This window comes from Pongo abelii, chromosome 15, assembly GCF_028885655.2.
Source record: "Pongo abelii isolate AG06213 chromosome 15, NHGRI_mPonAbe1-v2.0_pri, whole genome shotgun sequence".
Lineage (NCBI taxonomy): Eukaryota > Metazoa > Chordata > Mammalia > Primates > Hominidae > Pongo > Pongo abelii.
The window spans coordinates 77,959,818-77,981,530 of NC_072000.2; the positions used below are offsets into that span (position 1 = coordinate 77,959,818).

At 49.6% G+C, this 21,713-nt stretch overlaps 1 protein-coding gene and 1 long non-coding RNA gene across 7 annotated transcripts in view; one reads left to right on the forward strand and one right to left on the reverse strand.

Moving 5' to 3' along the window:
- Positions 1-723: 723 nt before the first annotated feature.
- Positions 724-21,713, reverse strand: part of MIDEAS (mitotic deacetylase associated SANT domain protein) — a 73,171-nt gene continuing 52,181 nt past the window's right edge. For 3 of the 6 annotated variants that reach the window (XM_024231626.3, XM_054530817.2, XM_063715907.1), the window contains 10 exons: positions 15,266-15,611; positions 13,052-13,118; positions 12,424-12,566; positions 12,182-12,285; positions 11,610-11,685; positions 10,864-10,952; positions 8,287-8,436; positions 6,884-7,096; positions 4,913-5,109; positions 724-4,616 (listed from right to left, as the gene is read on the reverse strand). In XM_024231626.3, the coding sequence (XP_024087394.1) occupies positions 4,445-4,616; positions 4,913-5,109; positions 6,884-7,096; positions 8,287-8,436; positions 10,864-10,952; positions 11,610-11,685; positions 12,182-12,285; positions 12,424-12,566; positions 13,052-13,118; positions 15,266-15,611 (1,557 nt within the window). In that variant the 3' untranslated portion in view covers positions 724-4,444. The other 3 variants (XM_054530816.2, XM_054530815.2, XM_063715906.1) reach the window with 1 other exon arrangement.
- Positions 9,696-11,252, forward strand: LOC134760150 (uncharacterized). The gene is made up of 2 exons (XR_010137072.1): positions 9,696-10,464; positions 10,728-11,252. It is a non-coding gene; the product is annotated as an uncharacterized LOC134760150 (long non-coding RNA).

Genomic DNA, 21,713 nt, shown 5'->3' on the forward strand with positions numbered 1-21,713 from the left:
GATGGGGCCAGCCGGCGAGCGGCGTCCGCCCCGCCCCGTACCGCCCCGCGGCGGAGCCGCTCGGGCGTCGCCATGGCAACGGTGTCCCAGCAGGCGCGAGGCACAACTGCTCCGGCGGCCCGCGGGGGTCGAGCGGTTGCCATGGAACCAGCGAGGGGCTCGGGCATTTGTTTCTCTGATGGCGCATTTCCTTTTTCATAATTTTGCATTTTAACGGTAAACAAATACTGCTAAGCACCGTGTTTTAAAAATAACCCAATCCTGGAGTGGATTTAAGATGATATTGTTGGAAATGCATCCCTCATGGTGGACTCGTCTACTCGGGTTGCTCAGCCAGTCCACCCTCCACGTGAAAATACTCTCCTCAGAACCCTGGCTTCCCGTTGCCCCTGACCACACTGTGCACCCTGCATATTTCATCCCAATGAAGCCAAAATGTCGGAGTGCGCCATTTATGTGTATTTGTGTGAGATACTGAGTTTAGACTTTTTCTTGTCTAAAATTTTGTAAAAATCTGTCTGTGTCTACTGAGTCATCTTTTAGCCAGGCAAACATTAGTGTATTATTTTCCTTTTCCTGGCTGGCATCATTGACAATAGGCTGCTAAAAGAGAATCCTTATGGTTCAAAAATGTCAAGTAATCTCCCTGCAAGCAAGACAAGGCGCACTTACATCAACCCCAAATGGTGAAAATCCCAAGAGAACAAAGCATTCGACTCTGAATTTTTAAAACCTTATTTAATAAAAGGTTTAAAGATACAGAAGAACATTCAAAAGTAAATAAGTTACATAGGTACATTACAATCACATCAGCAAGATTCTTTAGTGTATTAATTTTTTTCTTATAAAAAGCACACAAAAAATAAAATCTTCAGTCTCTATCACAACTGTACAGCAAAAGAGGTAATATTTATATATATGTACACTATTTTAATATGTAACAGTCTTTTTAAAAAAGGGTGCCACAGGCAGCAAACACACAAAAGGCAGTGTCTGATCATTTTTGTTTCAAAATAAAAGGAATATACTTATTTATATGCTATTAAAATATTTGTACAATAATTACAGACTGTCAAGGCTGTTCCTGTGCTCTGTCCCCTCCAACAAGGCCTTCAACTTAGAGACAAATGAGGAAAAAGTGAAACAGCTGCAAATTGTTAGAGGCAAATATTAACATAGCAAAATGTGGGGAGGACACAATTGTTTTACAAAAATATCCCTACTTCCTGTAACCCTATGGAGTTAGGCTTGCCAGTCTGATAATAAATACCGTCCCAGAAAAGCGAGCCCCAGTGAAAACAACTAAACAGCTGAGGCTTGAGTATGTGTTGTATTCCTCCTTCATCTTAACATCTGGCACATGAGAAGAAAGGTTAGGTCACTGAGGCAGTTAAATATAGGTGATCCCTTTAGACATAAGCAGCAAAAGACCTTGGTGCCAGGGGTGGAGACGCGGCAGAAGGGGTGGTATGTACCTTAGCTGTGAGGGGGGCTGCTGAAGGCATGGAGGACAGTAATGACAGCTGTGCCTCCTTGGATGGGTGGAGACCTCAGAAATGGTCTGCAACACAGGCACTAGGTCAGTTTCCCGCCCTTAGCTGAATGCAGATGGATGCTGGGAGATGGATATAGTGAGATGGTGTGGGGAGGATGTTAGAAAGCTGGAGGTGTTTATCACTTCTCAAGGAGCTCTGAATATAGGGGAAAAAAATAACAAAAAGACAAGCCCAGGGAGAAAGCACCATTAAGGATATACCTATGCCAGCTTCTATAGCTGCACCTGCTTTATTGGCAGGTCACTTGCCACGATTGCATCTGCCCTCTAAACTTTTTAATTTTCACACTGTATCCTAGACATGAATGCATAAAATACGGTGTCTGGCGGGATAATGCAGAGAGGTACCATCTTGATTTTCCCCAGTTACATTCACCTGGTCTGGTCTCTGTAAGCTTAGAAGAGTAGAATCACTTTATTGTTTAAAAACTTCTGCTCAGGCGAGGTGGTTCACGCCTGTAATGCCAGCACTTTGGGGGGCTGAGGCGGGTGGACCACCTGAGGTCAGGAGTTCAAGACCAGCCTGGCCAACATGGCGAAACTCCGTCTCTACTAAAAAAAAAAAAATACAAAAAGATCAGCTGGGTGTGGTGGTTGTGTCTATAATCCCAGCTACTCGGGAGGCTGAGGCAGGAGAATCCTTTTAACCCAAGAGGCGGAGGTTGCAGTGAGCCAAGATCACACCACTGCACTCCAGCCTGGGCGACAGAATGAGACTCTGTCTCAAAAAAAAAAAAAAAAAAAAAAATTTTTTTTCCAAGTACAAGATGTTACCACTGACAAAAGGGTCTCATGTGAATGACGGAGGTTTCTGTTACCGTATGTCCATAAAGGGGCCTGAAACCAAATATGGTTTGAATAGAAAAAACCTTGGGAAACGTAAGTAGCACTTTGGGGCTAAGCTGCGAAGGCACTCGTATTATACAAGTAATTTCGAAGAGAGCCTAAATTTGCTACCCCCCTGCTTCTACAGGGTATACCAGATTTTTGCTGTCTTGGGACACTGAGCTCATGGAAGCCTGTGGAGGAAACTAACCAGTAAGCTGGGGATCTAGGTAGTCATCCAAGAGCCTGGAGGGAGAAGAAATTTGTTACTTCCACAGCCGGGGTCCTGTAGAACCATACTAATGTATAAATGGATGCTGAAAAATACCTGACAGTGCATAGTTTCAAAACAAAACTCCCTCTCCACTCCCAGTTACTGACATGATGCTTCTTGGCTATCTCATAAGGAGTAGCAGTATGAATACTTTCTGGCTCCTTCCTAATACGTTGACCTGTCATACGCGCATTCACTTAGAATTTCTTTTGCACAACTAAAGTTGAATAAGATCAGAAAAATAGCTGAGCCCCGCTATGGGACTGGAAGTGAAGGAGCCTCCAGAACCTCCTGGCCCTTTCACTTCACCCATGCCGAATATGGCCTCTTCAAGCCAGAATCCAGGCCCCATAAACCAAACTAGAATTCTGGCCTCTTGCCAATTCCCTCAGGCAAAGCACAGCCAGAGAAGGGGCAGCAAGAACGGCCTTTGATCTCCCTTGCTCTGTGTGGGTCTGGTGACACCCTCCACCTTCCCACCCTCTTTCAGTGTTGCTATCATTCCTATCGGCAAGAGCTTCCAGAGCAACCAGGTGAGGGACCTTAGGGCCTTGGGAATTCAGAGGGTGGGGATAGGGGATGTCAAGACGCCTCGTTTTGGGATAAATGCACTTGGGCCTCTGAAAAGCAGGAGGCCCCTGGTCCCTGAGAGGATGTTAAAAATTAAATACTAAGAATAAATAAATAGCTCCCAAATGACACGAGTCAAGGAATAAAGGATCCTGTCCAATCGAGTTAGGAGACCTCTCCCTCCCAGGGAAGGATCCAGAAATCTCCAACGTGCAGGCCTGGGGGCTGGGTTGTGGATATCGACACTGGGTGGGGTGCGGTGGGGTTAGGTGTAGCTGCTGAGGTCAGGGCAGAGGCAAGGAGGCTGGCCGCCAGGAGGGGCAGGCTGAGCCTCTCCGGGACCTGCTCAAGGCGGAGCGCCCTTGGCAGCCTCCAGGACCCAAAGGTATTTGGCCAAAAAGGTGGGAAGCAGGAAGAGCCAGGCTTGTCAAAAGCTCTCTCGGGCCTAACCCTGCAGCTTCCAGCCTCCGTACAGCCCCCTTCCCTGCAGCAGGATGAGTGCTTTGGACAAGAACACTAGCCCCTCCCCCAACGCTGAGAAAACTTTCTAGCCCTAGCAGCGCCGCCAGCAAGCAGCAAAGGGAGAGTACCTGTCGCAGCCTCCCTCCCAAGGAGGAGGTGGCCACTCAGGACACGGTCACGGGAGCAGCTCAGGCAGGCCTGAAGACTGCAGGGACAGCACAGGTGTCAGGCTACGCCCCTTCTCAGAGAAGCCCGCAGACTCCCTCCGAGAGTTCCTTTTTCTGGGGCTTGGGGCTTGGGGCCGGGCCGTTGCAGCCTTCGAGGTCCTCTGGGGAGGGGGAATGCTGCTCCAAAGTGGGTGAGCTTGTGCTTGGCCGGCCACGGTGGCTTCCTGGAGGCCGAGGGGAGGAGGGGGAAGCAAATAAAGGGAAGAGACTGCGGGGCAGCAGAGCAGCAGAAATCGGAGTGTGAGAGGCGGTGGAGCCCCTCCCGAGGGGACCGGGACTCTCCCGGTCCAGGAAAGCACGAGGACAGCTTCCGACAGACCAAATGCAAAAAGAGCTGGATCCTGGAGCCCTTAACGCTGCTCCCAGGGCCTTCATAAATAAGAGCCATTTATTTCATTGTCTCATTTGTTTCGCAAGGAAAAATCCCTGCAATCCTCTCCTCACTCCCTCTTGAGATGCCAGGGTCTGCGGGCGCTGGCGGCGGTGCGGGAAGGGCCGGGGCTCAGGACTGGGCCAGCCTGGCTCCCGCGCTCAGCCCTTGTCGCCCGCACCCACACCGCTCTCCTCCCGCAGGGCCTGCTGGTGGGCGGCAGCGGCGGCGGCAGCAGCCTCCTTCTCCTTCAGCCTCAGCGCTGCAGCCTTCTTCTCCTGCTCTGCGTGGCTCTTCATGTGCGCACTGCGGCTCTTCACCTTGTAAAACACCCTGCGGCCGGGTGGGGGTTGCTCAGGACCGGCCTAGCCCACCCCGGGGACCCCAGCGCGGGTGCGCGAGGAGCCCCAGCCTTCACCTTCTCCCCCACGCTGCACAGCCGGGGCTGGCCAGCTCGCGTCATTTTCCGAAAGCTGTCCCATGACGTCACAGCCCTAGAAACCCGCTGAGCCAACCAGAAACGAGGCGGACACCGCCTGTACCTCTTCCCCCTCCCCCCCACCCTCGCCCCCGCCCCCGCCGCGCACCAGCCCGCGGGGTCCCAGCGGGGACAGGGCTGCCCACCTTACCTGCCACATTTTTTACAGGGGAAAGTGTTCTCCTGATTCTGGGTCTTACTGAATGTCTCTGTTTTTTTCTTCTTCTCTGAAAAAGGTAGTGCCCTTCGTGACTTTCCTGTCCCTTCCCTTGGCTTCTCCGAGGCCTGGCCACCGGCAGACCCAGGGGCGTTGGACTCGTGGCTCCGGAGGATGAGGATGTCACTGGCCTGAAGAAAATCAAACAAGGAGAGTTGAGTAATCTGAGCGTGCGCAGATCTGGAATTCCAGAATCGCAGGGAACCGGGGGCCTGAAAAGTCATATATACTCCTGCCAAACAGTCACGTAGCATGCACTTGGGTCCTTCCAGGGATAGGACGACCATTGCCTCCTCCAACTCTGCATCTCTGGTCAGCTCCATCGTTTACAAAGTTGCTGCTAGAGTAATTCTGTGGGGCAGCCCGAGCTGCTAGAGGCCTTGATGCGCCTGACAGGGGATCTTGGTCTCTGGGTTAATGAAGCACCTGTTGATGTTTTCTGCCATTTAGTCCGCTCATGTCCTGTTCTATAAATGAGATTCAGGCCCCTGTGATGGGCCAGGTGCTGGGGACAGAGAGCTTGACGCAGGCATCCCTGCCCTCAGAGCTGAGGATCTGGTGGAAGGGACACATGCGCAGGTAGCTAGCTACCTCAGGACAGCGCACTGCAGGGACACCAAACAGGGCAAGGGCAGGGGTCAGAGTGCAGAGCAGAGGGAGCAGAGGGGACCTCGGCTGGGGAAGCCCCGGGTGGCCATCAGAAGTGGCACCCTCATGGGAAAGTGTTCACAAAAGTCAGAAGAACTCTGCAGAGCATTACACAGAGCACAGCTCTCGGTGCAGGTGGTCGAGGCTCAGAAGTGGGCACACAGCCGTGTGTTTACAGTTTATGGGAGCATGAGTGTACTACATACATTCCTTTTTTTTTTTTTTTTGAGATGGAGTCTTGCTGTGTCACCCAGGTTGGAGTGCAGTGGCACGATCTTGGCTCACTGCAACCTCCGTCTCCTGGGTTCAAGCGATTCTCCTGCCTCAGCCTGTGGAGTAGCTGGGATTACAGGCGTGCACCACTATGCCCAGCTAGTTTTTGTATTTTTAATAGAGATGAGGTTTCTCTTTGTTGGCCAGGCTGGTCTCGACTCCTGACCTCAGGTGATCCACTCACCTTGGCCTCCCAAAGTGCTGGGATTACAGGTGTGAGCCACTGCGCCTGGCCTACTACACACATTTCTAAAAAAAAGACTCTAAAAAAGCAGCAGCTCCCCAATAAACCCCTTCCCCTCCTTACCCCTTTCTGGGAGAACTCTCCCTGGCAAGGAGCAACTATGGCCGGTAGTCTTGCTTCTTCGCCTGTGATATGGTGGACAGAGCACTGCACTAGGAGTCCAAGGACCTGGGGCAAGTCACTTAGCATCTCTGAACTGCTTTCCCCCATCTGCAGAGTAGAGGTTAACTCTGCAGTGTGAGGAACTAATGAGATAACGGAAATGAAAGCACTTTGCAGAGATCATGCCTGAGGGCCTATGATTGTCATTCCCATGGTCTTAGCTCAGTCTCATTCTTGTCAGGGACTCTGGCCCTCTTAGGGGAGCCCTGTCTGCAACCTACCAATGCTCCCTCAGTGATCCACATACCTACTGGGTTTTCACAAAACCTTTTTCCCTCTGAATCTCAGATACAGAAGCAGTAGAGTGTAAAAATTATCGCAGACTCTGGATTCAGGCTGCCTCCTAGCTGTGTTATCTTGGGCCTCAATTTCCCCGTCTATAAAATGGGAATAACAGTAATACCTAACCACATAGGGTAGTGAGGATTAAATGAGTTAACAGCACAAAGTACTTCACACATTTCCTGCTATTATGATTATAATGAGGATCACAGTCCTGGCTCTACCCTCCCTCCCACGCCCCCAGGCCCAGCTCCACCCTGCTTGCCCTGGGCTCAGCCCACGGTGGTCACACTCACCGACTCATTGGCCTGTAGTGTCTGCGTGGCTTTGACTGCCGCTGCCCGCCTGCTGCGCTCTCGCCCCTCTTCCTGCTCCTCCTTCTCCTGGATCTCTGGCACCTCCTCCTCCCCTTCCTTCCTGGACTCCTTCACCTCCCTCTTGGGCTCCAGCCTCTCTTCACTTGGGGACTCTCTTCTGGGAAGAGGCACCCTTGGGAACTTTTGGGAAGTCTATGGGGAACAAGAACAAGGGCAGTAAGCCTAGAGCTCTGTCTCACTGCTGTAGCACAGATTCTGACCCGGCCAGGGGGTTCACCAGCCCCAGCTAGTCCTGCTCGCCTGGCTGGCCCAGCATAGCCTTCTGTACTAGGACTCTGGACTCTGTCCCCATGGCATAGTAGCCATGGGGACAGAAGAGAGTCTCAAGCCCTGGGAGCACCTGAGAGAGAGCAAGGGGCAGGGAGGGTACATACCAGTCGCTCCCCATTGCCACCCATCCTCCTGGACAGATGACCAGAAGGCATCGTCGGCAATGATGTGGTGAGCCAGGCAGGAGCCTTGAGTTCCGATTGCAAACTATCTTTGTAATGCTTTCTGTAGCTCTACTACCTTCCTGCCTGCAAAATGGGCAGCAAACCACTCCCTGTCTTACAGTAGCATGTCACCAAGCATGGATCTGCAATCCCAAAAATGATGCTAGGTGGATACATGGACATAGAATTAAGTAACCTTCCCTTTTCATTCTCTTTCAATCCTGATTATGCCAAGGACTCAGTCTCTGGTTGCTACTAATGTGTCTTTTATACTTCTCTAGACTTGATAATCTCTTTAACAAAGCAAGATCAGGCCTCAGTCTCAGCCTTGGCAGGTAACACAGCATCTGGCTAGAATTCAGTAACACTGGTTTTCACATATATTTTTACCAGTACCTTCTATTTATAGCACACAACCTTGGTTTTCGATTTATGACTGTGATATAAAACTTCCCTTCTGAGTAAAAAATGAGTTGATTTAAAGGAAAATATTAAGTAATGGCACAAGTAGTACGTGAATATGACAAAAATTCTAATGGCGACACATGGTAGGATGCAGATAGAGCAGAAATCAAAAAGGTGATACAAGAATGACTGAGGTTTGAGAAACAGTGTTAGAGGTCTGCTATGCGGAGATAGGAAGATGATGCTGGTGTGAATCTTGTGGGAAAATTACCCTGTGTATCAACACAATGTATTATTACTATGACACCAGCAGTATAGAGAGGAGAACCCAGCGGTCCAGGGCTCCTTGCAGCTGTCAGGGACACGGTCTTCCTCAACCTGCCCTCTGCAGGCTCCTGGAGAGCTTGGGCTCGGGCTCCCAGCTCAGGCCTGGTCCCAGACTCAGCCCAGGCTCTATGCAGCTGAGGTTGGAAAAGGAGTCACCTTAATATCCACTTCAACGTCTTCCTGGGCCGACTTCTCATCACTTGTATCCACATCCCCAAAGGTTAGAGTCCCATTGCGGCCGATTTTCACCTGCTTCTTGTAGGTGTAGTAGAACTCCACGCACTGGGCCACGGTCTTGGTCTGGATCTGGTTTGAAGTCAAAACTGAGGTCAGAACCCTCTGGTTTGGCTCATCTGCCTGGGGAGAATCCAGCCTTTCTCATCCCTGCATCTTTCCCTTAACTTCAAGCCAAAATGAATCCCAGCCAACCCAGGAAATACAAGCATTTTTCCAATGCCTGCTCTGCAACAAACCACTGATCAATTAATCAATGCTTCAGCACTATTTAAAATAAGTAAATAAATAAAACAAGCTATAAAGGACAATGTCGGAACCACCCGGGAGATGGCAACATGGATTGCATATCAGAGGGCATTACTGTATTTTTTTTTTCTTTTTTTTGGAGACAGAGTCTCGCTCTGTCACCCAGGCTGGAGTGCAGTGATGCAATCTCGGCTCACTGCAACCTCCGCCTCCCAGGTTCAAATAATTCTCGTGCCTCAGCTTCCTGAGTAGCTGGGATTACAGGTGTGTGCCACCACAACCGGCTAGTTTTTTTTTTTTGTATTTTTAGTAGACACGGGGTTTTGCCATGTTGGCCAGCCTGGTCTCAAACTCCTGGCCTCAAGTGATCCGTCTGCCTCTGCCTCCCAAAGTGCTGGAATTACAGGGGTGAGCCACCTTGCCTGGCCTGAATTATTTTATCAGGTTAAATTTCTTCGGCATGCTAATGGTACTGTGGTTTTGTAGAATATCTTGGTTTTTAGGAGATACGTGCTGAAAGGTTTTAGTCATGTGACAGGATGACTGTAACTTACTTTTAATGATTAGCTGAATCAGAGAACAAGAAAGAGCTGTATATGTGTGTGTCTATGTTTAGACACAGAGAAACAGAAAGCAAATATAGCCAATGTTAACTATTGCTAAATCTAAGTCAGGGGTAGATGGGTGTTCATTCTACTGTTCTTTCCCTTTTCCTCTAAGTTTGACATTTTTCAAACTGAAAAGTTGAGAGAAAAGGTCTGGGCACCATTTACATCCAAAGCCAGCCCTGACCTGGCAACACAGACGCTTTTCATTAATCCAGGCAAACAATTTCATTTATCTCCAGGGAGCAGTGGCTGACAAGTGAGCATACAGAAATGTCACAGTGTTCCCTGTCGGGGGAGGAACTCAAGGGAAACTCACAAGAAAGCCCTGGAAAACCTGAGGAGGAAGCGAAAGGCCTAAGTCTTCGTCCTGCCTCTGCTACCGCACAGCTATTCGAGCTTAGGCAAGTCACTCACATTTCTAATTTCAAGTTTTTCATTTGTAAATAGCAAACGGGGTTAAGTAAGACTAGATGATCTCCAGGGACCTGCCTCTCAAGCTCTGAAATTCTAGCTCTCCCATTGCATAAATCTATTTGGCCACTGGGTTTAGTTTTTGGGCAACTTTCCCACACGCAGAGGCTGTTTTCTCTGACACCACCACACAGGCTCCCACATTGCTCAGCCATCGCTGGGCTGGGAGCATCTGTCCAGAGAGGCCAGGGGTCAGTGTGGGCCCTTTGTGTCTGAGGAGGAAACAGACATGTTTCATCTCACAGAAATGGCCAAGTCACACATGTATTAATTAGGCCATTTACACATTTACTGTCAATTCTCTCTGACCCTTTGTTTGACTGACTAAAGGTCTGCTCATTTCATTAGGCATTAGGGGCGCCTCAGTGAATTTCACGGGCGTGTACTTCCCGTCAGTATTGCCCAATCAGGGAACAAAGTGTTACTAAAACACAGCAAAGGACTCCTCACAACAGGGCCCTTGTAGGGGAATTCATCATCAGCACTTTGTCTAGTCCCCAGGGCTGTTCCCAATACAATCTACAATCCCAAGAGGAAAGGGCATGCTCTTTTTAAAAACTCTTTTGCCTTGGCAGTCCACACAATTCTCTCTCCCCACAGCCCAGATTTTGTGAGACAGGGCTGGAAAGATGCAACTCCTTGGATTAGCAAAGCATCTGCTTTTCCAGAAGAATATGGAGACAGGACAAGATAAATCTAGGGAATGTGGACTTGAACAGCTGAGTTACTGGAAGGCAACTCTGGGTCAAAGGAAGTGGGCAGAGGCCCCCAGGTCAGCTCTGCAGGCACTTGCTGGCTCTCAGTTGCCCTCACCCCAGGGTACCCTCCCCCTGCATCTTCCTCTGGGGAATGGCTCACCTCTACTTGCCACCCTCCTCCCCATCTTCCTCCTGCCTATTTTAAGTCTGATGCCCACTTAGGCCTCCTTCTGGATTGAGACCCCAGAGCTTGGCCACACTACCCTGAAGTGAGGAAAGGATGCTTAGAACCAACAGGGAAAAGAGACCTAATCTTTCTCTTTCTTGTATTTTTTAGGAAATTCTCTCTGAGGCTACTCAGTAGCATTGACCTGACTGCTTTTTAAGAGGGCTTGGTCACTGGCAGAGGGAGCCCCAAAGTCACACAGGCAGCTCCTGGCCCTCATTTGACCCTGAAACAGAGCCCAGCTCACCAGCTTCTGCACCAGGAAGAAATCCTTCTTGTAGATGGCAATGCCTTTGTTGAACAGCTTCCTCTCGGCCATCTTCCACTGGTCAGAGCCTATGGGGCAAAGAGGCAGCCAGGGAGTGAGGTGCGGGGCAATTCCGACCAGCAAAAAAGTGTGAGGCCATCCGCCCATGGTCTCTGCAGGCCTCAGAGCCGGCTCCTCGTCCCACTTCCATGTCGCTCACAGCCTCGCTCCCTTGCTTGTGAAATGGAAACTAATATCGATCACCTAGCTCACCAGCTGTGGTGAGGATTAAATAAGATAATGCATGTGAAACCCTTGGTGCTCTGCCTGGTGCAGATGAAATGTAGCACTAACGTGGATGGAAAACATTGGCTGCTAGGATTATGTGACTCGGTCCATGTCCTTCTTAAAGTGCCCAGAACAGGACATGCACTCCTGGGGCTAAGTTCCAGGTACCTAATGCCAATCTGGATGGCTCTCCATGGGTTCCTGTCCTTGTGGCCTGGGCTTTTTTGCCTGGATGGTCTCCCACCTGCCCACTCCCTTCTCCCCTCCCCTCCAGGGCACAGGAAACCCCTGGAGAGCTACCCCAGCTTTGGTGGCAGTTCCCTCACTCTGACTCTTGGCTTATCTACCCTCCTCCTCCCACCCCCACCCAGGGCTGTGACTCAGCACTGAGCAGGGCCCCATGGATGCTGGAGACCTCTCGAGGCTCCAGGCACCATGCCCACCACAGCCAGGCCCACCTGTGTAGTGATAAGTTGCCAGCGGATGGTTGTGGGGCCGCAGGGGCTTCTTCAGTAGCAGCTTATTCAGCGTTTCCTGGAGGGGAAGTGAGGGAAGGGTCAGGGCACTCACAGGAGTATTGGTGGTGGACGGAGCATTCTAGGCCCTGATAAAATCCCGAGTAGGGTGGGCACTTACTCTTGCTCCCCTTAACTGCTGAGAGATAATGGGGCCGGTGGGGTGGTGAGATCACAGGGGGTGGGGCTGCCCAGAAAACAGGCCTCAGGTCCTCTTAGGAGAGACCATGGCCCCAAGGGAAGCAGCACTGCTGGAGAAGGCTCTCAGCAACCGTCCAGTCTGAGTCCACTGACCCAGAATCAGGGATGGGAATGGACAGGAGGACACTGCACAGCAAAACGTTGGGTCTGAAACTAGGGCTCCCTTGGGTCAAGCCCCTACAGCCCCTTCCTTAGTCAGACCCTCCTACTGGCCTCAAATGTGCATGCCAGCAGCCCTAGCTCCTGAGCAGCAGACATGGATCCAAGCCAGCCCCCACTGAGGGGCCCTCCCTCTGCTGGGGGTGCCTTCTCACCAGGATGTCTCCCCTGGACTCGTGCAGACAGTGCAGGGCCAGCTCCTGGTTGGTGCCAGCACCAGGGAAAATGCTGGAGCAGGCAGCTGTCAGCAGGTCTTCCACTGGATCCACAGGAGCGTGAGGAGGGAGGGGAGGAAACCACGTTCAGGGCGGGGCTGGGCAGGGTGAGGCCTGGCCCGGGTGAGGCCTGGCCCACCCATGTGCCTGCCCTCACTTGCTGCCCCCAGGGCCTTCCTCACCTTGCCTCTGCTTCTCCCGGCTGCTCTCTAGGTCCTCCCATGGCTGCCACACCAAGTCAGCCTTGTGGGGATCTGCAGCTGCCAGGGCACGGTCCCTCATCAAGGGGATTTCTGCCTGGAACCGGGAGCCCACGTTGATCCGTCTAGAGGAGTGAAAAGGGCAGGAAGTGAGGCCTCACCTTGCGGGGACGGAGAACTTGATGATCCCTCAGGGTGGGAAGAAGATGAGGGGGAGCTGGCAGAACAAGGCCTCAGCTAGGTGTAGGGAGTCTGGGTTCTAGGAGCTTGGGAGGACAGCCTGACCTGGCACCACCAGAAAGGCAAGGTCCAGAGGCTGGAGAGGGGAGAAGCAGCTGCAGGTTTACAGATGGGAAAGAGCCTCTGGATCCCCCTTCCAACTCTCCTAGAGATAAGTTCAAGCTGAGCCGGTCCTTGCCCTTCCCTGCAACTTCCACACAGAGGCAGGGCGGGGACAGCAAAGCCCAGGGCCAAATACAGAAGCGCAAGGAGGCCCTCTCAGCCCTCTGCAGGCCCCACGGAACCCTCCTGTTGCTCCCAGGGCCCACCTGCACACACTGCACCAGGGTGGCCACCCACACCCCTCAGCCAGGGGCAGGGCTGCACTTACGGCTCGATGCTCACTGGGGTGGCCTCCCCCATCACAGAGAGGACAGGCGGGGTTACTTCAGCACTGTCTATGGGACAAAGAGCAGGTTGATAAACAGTACCCTCCTTTCAGCAAAGCACCCCCAATCCTAGTGGCTGCCCTGTATGTGCAAGAGTCACAGTGGTGACACACAGAGCTCACGCAGGGAACACAGGCACCCGAGTCCTGGCTCTGCAGCCTGTCACCTATGAAAACGCAGGCCCTTCACTAAATATTTGGGTGCCTCGGTTTTCACACTCACCAAAAGGGGCTAGCTATCACTACCTGTCTCCTACGGTTAATGTGAGAACTGGATAAAATAACGCACAGAGCCTGGCACTCGATAAAGATTATTACTGCTTCTACTACTAAAGCCATATCCTCGCCCCCAGAAGCTCCAGCACTAACTCCAACATAAAGCTGTGGTTTTCTAGTAAAGAGACTGAAACTTTGAGCACACTAGGGAGGTGGTGAAGGGGATCGCTGTTTTATAGTTATTGTCTCACTTCCTCTTTGGATTTTCTGCCTCAGTTTCTCCCAAGCTAGTTTTTTGTTGTTTTTTTTTGCTTTTTCTGTTTGTTTGTTTTTGTTTTTTTGAGACAAAGTCTCACTCTGTCTCCGCCCAGGCTGGAGTGCAGTGGTGTGATCTTGGCTCAAGGAGGTGAACCTCCAAGTTCAAGCCATTCTCCTCCCTCAGCCTCCCAAGTAGCTGGGATTACAGGTGTGAGTCACTGTGCCCAGCCCCAAGCTGGTCTTCTTAAGGCCCCAAATGATCAAAACACTCCTTTGCTTAAAAAAAAAAAAAAAAAAAAAAAAAAAAAAAAAAAAAAAAATCTTTGCTCTTTACTGACTCCCTCCTGCAATGTGAAATAAAATCTGCAACCCTCCCCTCAGGGTTCAAGGCAGTTCCACTTCCATTTGTACCTCCCACCACCCATGTGCCTGGACTTGCATCCTAGCTGACTGCTTACCTCCCGACCCCTCACTCTCCCTGCACGGTCCCATCTACAGGCCTTTGCACCAGTCATTTCCTCCGCCTGGTGTGTCCTCCCTGCCCCCGCCCTCCTCCATCGCTGGGGCTCAGCTCTGGCCCCACCCCTCTTGAATACAGTCCTCACCATCCCGGGCTAGCTGCTGGGGCTTCACTCACTGGCTGCAGATCCCACACTGCCGGGAACCTCTATTTGTTCAACTCCCAGGCTTTCATGTCAACTCCCTAATGACCTTGCATTCTCTATAGAACAGACCATGGTGTCCTGTACATTCTTGGAGCCCTCACAGGACCCAGTTCAAGGCCTTACGCCCGAGTGTTCGGTAAATACTCGTGGACCGACTGACCTCTCGCTGGCTGCCTGTCTGATCTGTACAACGACTTCCTCTTCCTACACAGCCTAGCCAGGGAGAAGCCTCCCCAGGAAGCAGGACAGAAGGCTGGCCAGCCTAGGGCAAACATTTTGCATCCACAGACACCAGGGGGCACCAGAGAGCTACACCATGGGTGAGATCGCAGTCAAAGGTTAATTGGCCAAAGGCATCTATGAGCTAGCTACTTCCACTTAATCCTTTCTACCACCCTAAGGGATTGGATTATCCCATTTTGCACAGGAAATGGATCCCTTTATGGAGTGGGCAACACTTTTCAACAGTACATCACCCAAAGCCAGCCCAATATTTCCAGAATGTCTGCTTTTGGCCAAAAAGACTGTTCGAGAGCCCCAGAGACCAGATCTGCCACAAAGGACTATGAGCAAACAGGATGGCCTGGGCATGATGTTCCAGCTTTATGTGTGCTAATGCACATGAGCCTAGGAAGTGGCTATTAGGTTGAACCAAAGGAAACTACTATTTGTGAATCCAGAAATAGTTGAATATTGGCAATTTCATCATCAACCAAGTAATACTAATATCCCCATCTAATACTGAAAAAACTGAGGCCCAGGGAGTTGAAGTGACTTGCAAAAGTGGATGTAATAGTAAATGGTAGAATTGAGATTTGAATCCAAGCAGCTGGGCAGGCCACCCCCCACCTCCTTGTTGAAACAGGACAACCTCCTTCTCAATCTCAGAGAAGACAGAGCAGAGCTCCTTCTCCCAGAGTGTTCCAGCCCAATCCCCAGCAGCCCCATAGGCTGAGATGCCTCCCTGCCCAGTGCCCCAGCCCCGCTCCTGCCAGGGCCGTGGAGAGAGGTCACTCACTAGTCCGGAGCAGCGTGCGATGGGCACTCTTAGGCGTGATGGGAGGAGGAGCAGGGATGGTGCTGGTTGATATGATGGCATTGAAGTAGAGGCCAGAGCCTTCCCGCACAGGGCTGAGGATCGGGGGTGGCGTGTAGGGAGGCAGCTCAAAGCTCCGCTCAGAGGGGTGGTCAGCTAGGCGCACAGGAGAGCGCAGGTGGCTCTGGTATGGGGTGATGTTGGAGTAGACGGGAGGGGCGATGAAAGTGCCCGCCTTGGTGGGGATGATAAGGGGCTCGGGCCTGGGCCGCTGCTTTGGTTTCCGCACGGAAGGCTCCCCCTCCAACTTGACATTCATGTCCTCCGCCTGGAGAAGGAAAGAAAACAAAGATGGCTCAGCCCCCCGCGTCCCAGGGAAAGTGAAGTCTTAACCACAGCTTGCCAGTCTCACCTTTGGAACTTAGTCTGCCCACCACACCCACCAAGGCAAGCCTGAAAAAAGGAGCAGGTCCAAAAGCCCTTCTTATCGTCTCCTCTAGGGCAGAGGTCAGCAAACTTTTTCTGTAAGGGGCCAGAGAGTAAATATTTTAGGCTTTGTGGGCCACATGTGATTTCTGTTACATATTCCTCTTCTTTCCCTTTTTCTTTTTAAAACTAATCATATAAAATTGTAACACCATTTTTAGCTCCGGATTTGGCCCCCAGACCACAGTTCCCCACCTCTGCTGTAAAGTGTGTGATAGGGCAGGAGAGTGCAGTAGTTCAGGGCCCAGGCTCTGGAGCTGGACTGCTTGGGTTGGGACCTACCACCTTTATTGCCACTGCAAATTACTCAATTTTTCTGTGCATCTTCATTTTTAACATGGTGCCTACCTAGTAAGTGTCTACTTTATGGGGTAACTATGAGGACTACATGAATTAATACGAGGAAATCACTGAGAACATTACCTGGTACCTCAGTAAATATTGGCTGTTATCACTACTTAAACTCCAGGCTCTGTGTTAGATGAAAGCTCCTGCTGCGTGCTAAGACCTGAGCTGGGCTTGGGACTACAAAATAGAATGGACAAGGCCGGGCGTGGTAATCTCAGCACTTTGGGAGGTCGCGGTGGGGGGATCACTTGAGGTCAGGAGTTCGAGACCAGCCTGGCCAACATGGCAAAACCCTGCCTCTACTAAAACACAAAAATTAGCTGGGCATGGTGGCGGGTGCCTGTAATTTCAGCTACTCAGGAGGCTGAGGCATGAGAATCACTTGAACCCGGGAGGTGGAGGTTGCAGTGAGCCAAGGTCGTGCCACTGCACTCTAGCCTGGGCAACAGAACTGGATTCCGTCTCAAAAAACAAAAAGGAAAAAGAAAAAAAAAAAAATGGAATGGACAATCCTTGTCCTTGCAGAACTTTTGTTCTCATAGTATTAATCCTATTAGGAAAGTCTAGCCCATGCCCGCTGGCAAAGGTTAGCCCTCCTACTTCTCCCTGCTAGGTATGCCTCATGGGCCTCTATCTAGAATAGAAAGCAGGACTGTAAGAGAACAGAGGCCTTCTCTTGCTGGATTCCTATAATCTCAAAGGCAGAGAATGGAGCCCTACAGGGTGAGCAGCACCCAGTTTATCCCTCTGCGTACTCAGTATAACAGGTAAGGTTGGCGATGTTGACCGAGTGGGCCTTAGAATAATGAGCTGTCTCCCTGCCAAGGTTCTGGCTCCCATAAACACCTTCCAGCAGAGGGCCCTGACACCCTCTAAGGCTCTGGCCATGTCCTTCACCCATCTGTGCCCTCTTTTCCCTTCTACAAATTGGGATGAAATGAAACTGTTCATTCTTCTTCCCTTAGGAAAACAATATGATTGCACAGAAAAAAAAAAATGCAGGAGCCAAAGGCCCCCCAAACTTTCTTGACAAGAAATCTCACAAAAAATCAGCTAGCTGTAATGATTTGTAATTTTATAATAAGGGATTTAAACTATTCTGAATATTTGACAAAAATAGTCATGTTCATTTTTTAGGTGTGGTAGTGCTATTGAGATAATGTTGAAGAAGAAAGAGTCCTTACGTATTTCAGATACAAACTGAAGTATATGGATGGAATGATACGATGTTCAGGATTTGCTTCAAAATAACCCAGTGGCATGGAGAAGCAGAGGTACAGGTGAAATAAGATTGGCTATGTTTTGATAACTGTGAAATCTGGGTGATGGCTAAACACTGGCATTCATTATACCCCTCTCTACTTTTATGCATGAAAGAAAGTATCTGTAGTACAAAGAATAATAAATAATGAATGAAATAAACAACAAAACACAAACCTCCCCCCAAAGCCTGGTGTAGTACAAGTACTCACAGGCAGGGATTCAGGAGATCCAAATTCTAGGGCTAGCTCTACCATTACTTGGCTATATGACCTCAGGTCAGTCTCTTGTCTTTTCTGGACCTAGTTCCTCATCTATAAAATAGGGGCATTGAGCTGTGTAGCTGCTCAGGCTCCTTCCTGTCTCAGAACAAGCTGCCCAGGCCTCCAGCCTCTACCACAAACTTTTCCTCAACCAGAGAACAGGAACCCAGAGAGCAGAGACTGTGGCGCTCCCTTGCCTATTACAGAGGCATGCAGGCCAACTCTCCAGCTGAGAATAACCAGAAAATCTGGACTCGATGTGCAAAACACATTTCTGAAGATATCAGAGAGCAAATAGGTTGGCAAAGAATTAAAGAGCCAAGATCTAGGGGGAAAAAAAGAAAGCTAAAGAGGTGAGCCCAGTATTTGAAGCTGCATTTTCCCTAGAGGTGAATGCTATTACTGGAAAAGGCAACTGAGAGGCTGAGAAACTGAGCAGAGCTTTTAAGAAATTTAAGGAACTGACACAATAAAAACTGAGGTTTGTCCAGGTGCGGTGGCTCACACCTGTAATCTCAGCACTTTGGGAGGCCAAGGTGGGTGGATCACCTGAGGTCAGGAGTTGGAGACCAGCCTGGCGAACACAGCAAAACCCCATCTCTATTAAAGATACAAAAATTAGCCGGGCATGGTGGCGGGCACCTGTAATCCCAGCAACTCAGGAGGCTGAGGCAGAAAAATTCCTTGAACCCAGAAAACGGAGGTTGCAATGAGTGGAGAACACGCCACTGCACTCTAGCCTGGGTGACAGAGTGAGACTCCCTCTCAAAAAAAAAAAAAAAAAAAAAAAATGCTGGGTGCAGTGGCTCATGCCTATAATCCCAGCACTTTGGGAGGCCGAGGTGGGTGGAACGCCTGAGGTCAGGAGTTCAAGACCAGCCTGGCCAACATAGTGAAACCCCGTCTCTATTAAAAATACAAAAAATTAGCTGGGCGTGATGATGAGCGCCTGTAATCCCAGCTACTCAGGAGGCTGAGGCAGGAGAATTGCTTGAACCCAGGAGGCGGAGGTTGCAGTGAGCTGAGATTGAGCCATTGCACTCCAGCCTGGGCCACAAGGGCGAAACTCCGTCTCAAAAAAAAAAAGGAAATAAAAAACAAAGCTGAAGTTTAGGGCTCGCCAAGGAAGGAGAGCTTGGCAAACCCCCAGGCTTTGGATTGGGACTCCAAAAAGGGCTGATACTCACTTTCATTCAGAATAAAGATGAATCAGAAATAGGCTGGTCCCTATATGGAATAAAGCCTAGCTTCAAATCATCTCATTTCAACCTCTGATTAAAGTAATTCAGGGCCGGGTGTGGTGGCTTACACCTGTAATCCCAGCACTTTGGGAGGCCAAGGCGGGTGGATCACCTGAGGTCACAAGTTCGAGACCAGCCAGGCCAACATGGTGAAACCCCATCTCTACTAAAAATACAAAAAAATCAGCTGGCATGGTGGCCTGCACCTGTAGTCCCAGCTACTCAGGAGGCCGAGGCAGAAGAATCACTTGAACCCCGGAGGCGGAGGCTGCAGTGAGCTGAGATCATGCCACTGTACTCCAGCCTGCACAACAGAGTGAGACTCCATCTCAAACCCCCGCCCCCGCCCAAAAAATTCAGAAACAAAAACAAGAACTTTGCATTGTCCAGGAAGAGCTAAAAGTACTAACAGATTTCAAAAAGCCAAGGATGCATGTTTTTTCTGTTTTTGTTTTTGTTTGAGACGAAGTCTCACTCTGTTGCCCAAGCTGGAGTGCAGTGGTGCGATCTTGGCTCACTACAATCTCCACCTCCCAGGTTCAAGCGATTCTCTTGCCTCAGCTTCCTGAGTAGCTGGGATTACAGGCACACACCATCATGCCCGGCTAATTTTTGTATTTTTAGTAGAGATGGGGTTTCACTATGTTGGCCAGGCTGGTCTTGAACTCCTGGCCTTGTGATCCACCTGCCTTGGCCTTCAAAAGTGCTGGGATTACAGGCGTGAGCCAGGATACATGTTTTGTTTTGTTTTGTGTGAGACGGAGTCTCGCTCTGTTGTCCAGGCTGGAGTGCAGTGGCATGATCTTGGCTCACTGCAACCTCTGCCTCCCGGGTTCAAGCAATTCTCCTGCCTCGGCCTCCCGAGTAGCTGGGATTACAGGCGCCCACCACCACGCCCAGCTAATTTTTGTATTTTTAGTAGAGATGGGGTTTCACCACGTTGGCCAGGATGGTCTCTATCTCTTGACCTCGTGATCCGCCCACCTTGGCCTCCCAAAGTGCTGGGATTACAGGCATGAGCCACCACCCCTGGCCCAGGATACATGTTTTAATATCTAGCAACCCTTCTTGACCAAAGAGCTAAATCCTGATGTCATAAGGCATTCACTATACATAATAAGTTAAATTCTTTCCTATGCATTTAATAGGGTTTGGGTTTTTTGTTTCTGTTTTTGCTTTTTGTTTTGTTTTGAAAAGGGGTCTCACTTTGTCACCCAGGCTGGAGTGCAGTGGCACAATCACAGCTCCCTGCAGCCTTGACATCTTGGGCTCAAGCGATCCTCCCACCTCAGCCTCCTGAGAAACTGGGACTACAGGTGTGCACCAGCACACCCAGCTAATTTTTTGTTGTTGTTGTTTTGTTTTTTGTTTTTTTTGTAGAGATGGGGGTCTCTCCTTGTGTTGCCCAGGCTGGTCTCGAACTCCTGGGCTCAAGCGATCCTCCTGCCTTGGCCTCCCAAAGTGCTGGGATTGCAGGCATAACCCACTGCACTTGGCCTCCTGTGCATTTTTAAATGGTACTAGCTATGTCCCATCCTTCAGATAATCGAGGAAATAGTTGCTCAAATCCCTTTCTACATAGGGCTTAGTTTTCTTGAAGAAATACAGGTAAGAAGAATGCTGGGGTAATCATGAAAAGAGCAATATGCAAGGATATAACTAATAAATCAACAAAATGGGGAAATGGGATAACAAATCAAATCAATCCAAAGGAGAACATGGGAAAGGCAAGATGGGAAACAGCTAACAGTAGATGGCAACTTTTAACCCAAGTATTTAAGTAATTACATTAAATGCAAACTGTATCAGTGGAATCTTAAAAAGTTGAATTCAAAGAAGCATAAAGTAGAATGGTGGTTACCAAGGGTTAGGGGATGAGGCGAGGACTGGGGAGATGCTGGTCAAACGATACATAATTTCAGTTAGTAAAAAATAATAAGTTCAGGAAATCTATTGTATAACATGATGACTATCATTAGTAACAGTGTATTATACACTTCAAAATAGCTAAAAGAGCAGATTTTAAATGTTCTCACCACAAAAAAATAAGTATTTGAGGTAATGGGTATGTTAATTAGCTTGATTATATCAAAACATCATGTTGTATGCCATAAATATGTATTCTTTTTATGTTAATTTTATTTTATTCTATTTTTGTACAAACGAGGTTTGGCCATGTTGGTCAGGCTGGTCTTGAACTGCTGGCCTCAAGTGATCCACCTGCCCCGGCTTCCCAAAGTGCTGGGATTACAGGTGTGAGCCACTGTGCCCAGACTTTATGTTAATTTTTAAATAAATAGAAAGATATAAACTGTATCAATTCTCTAAAAGACTGGATAATAACAAATCCCAATGTATGCCACTTGAAACATACACCTTAAGTAGAAGGATACAGAAAAAATAATAGTAAATGATGGGAGAAGATGCACCCTGCAGATTCTAACCAAAAGCAAGCAAGATATCAGACAAAGCTGACTTTAAAAGGCAAAAAGGGTGGATGATGAGAAATTACTTAATGGGTACAATCTGCATTATTTGGGGAATAGATATGGATACCCTGATAGCCCTGACTTCACTATACCATCTATGCATGTTACAAAATCACACTTGTATCTCATAACTTTACTCATGTAAAGTAAGAAGTGGCTGGGTGCAGTGGCCCACCTCTGTAATCCTAACACTTTGGGAGGCCAAGGCAGGCAGGTCACTTGAGGTCAGGAGTTCAAGACTAACCTGGCCAACATGGTGAAACCCCGTCTCTACTAAAAATACGAAAATTAGCCGGGCTTCGTGATGCATGCCTGTAATCCCAGCTACTAAGGAGGCTGAGGC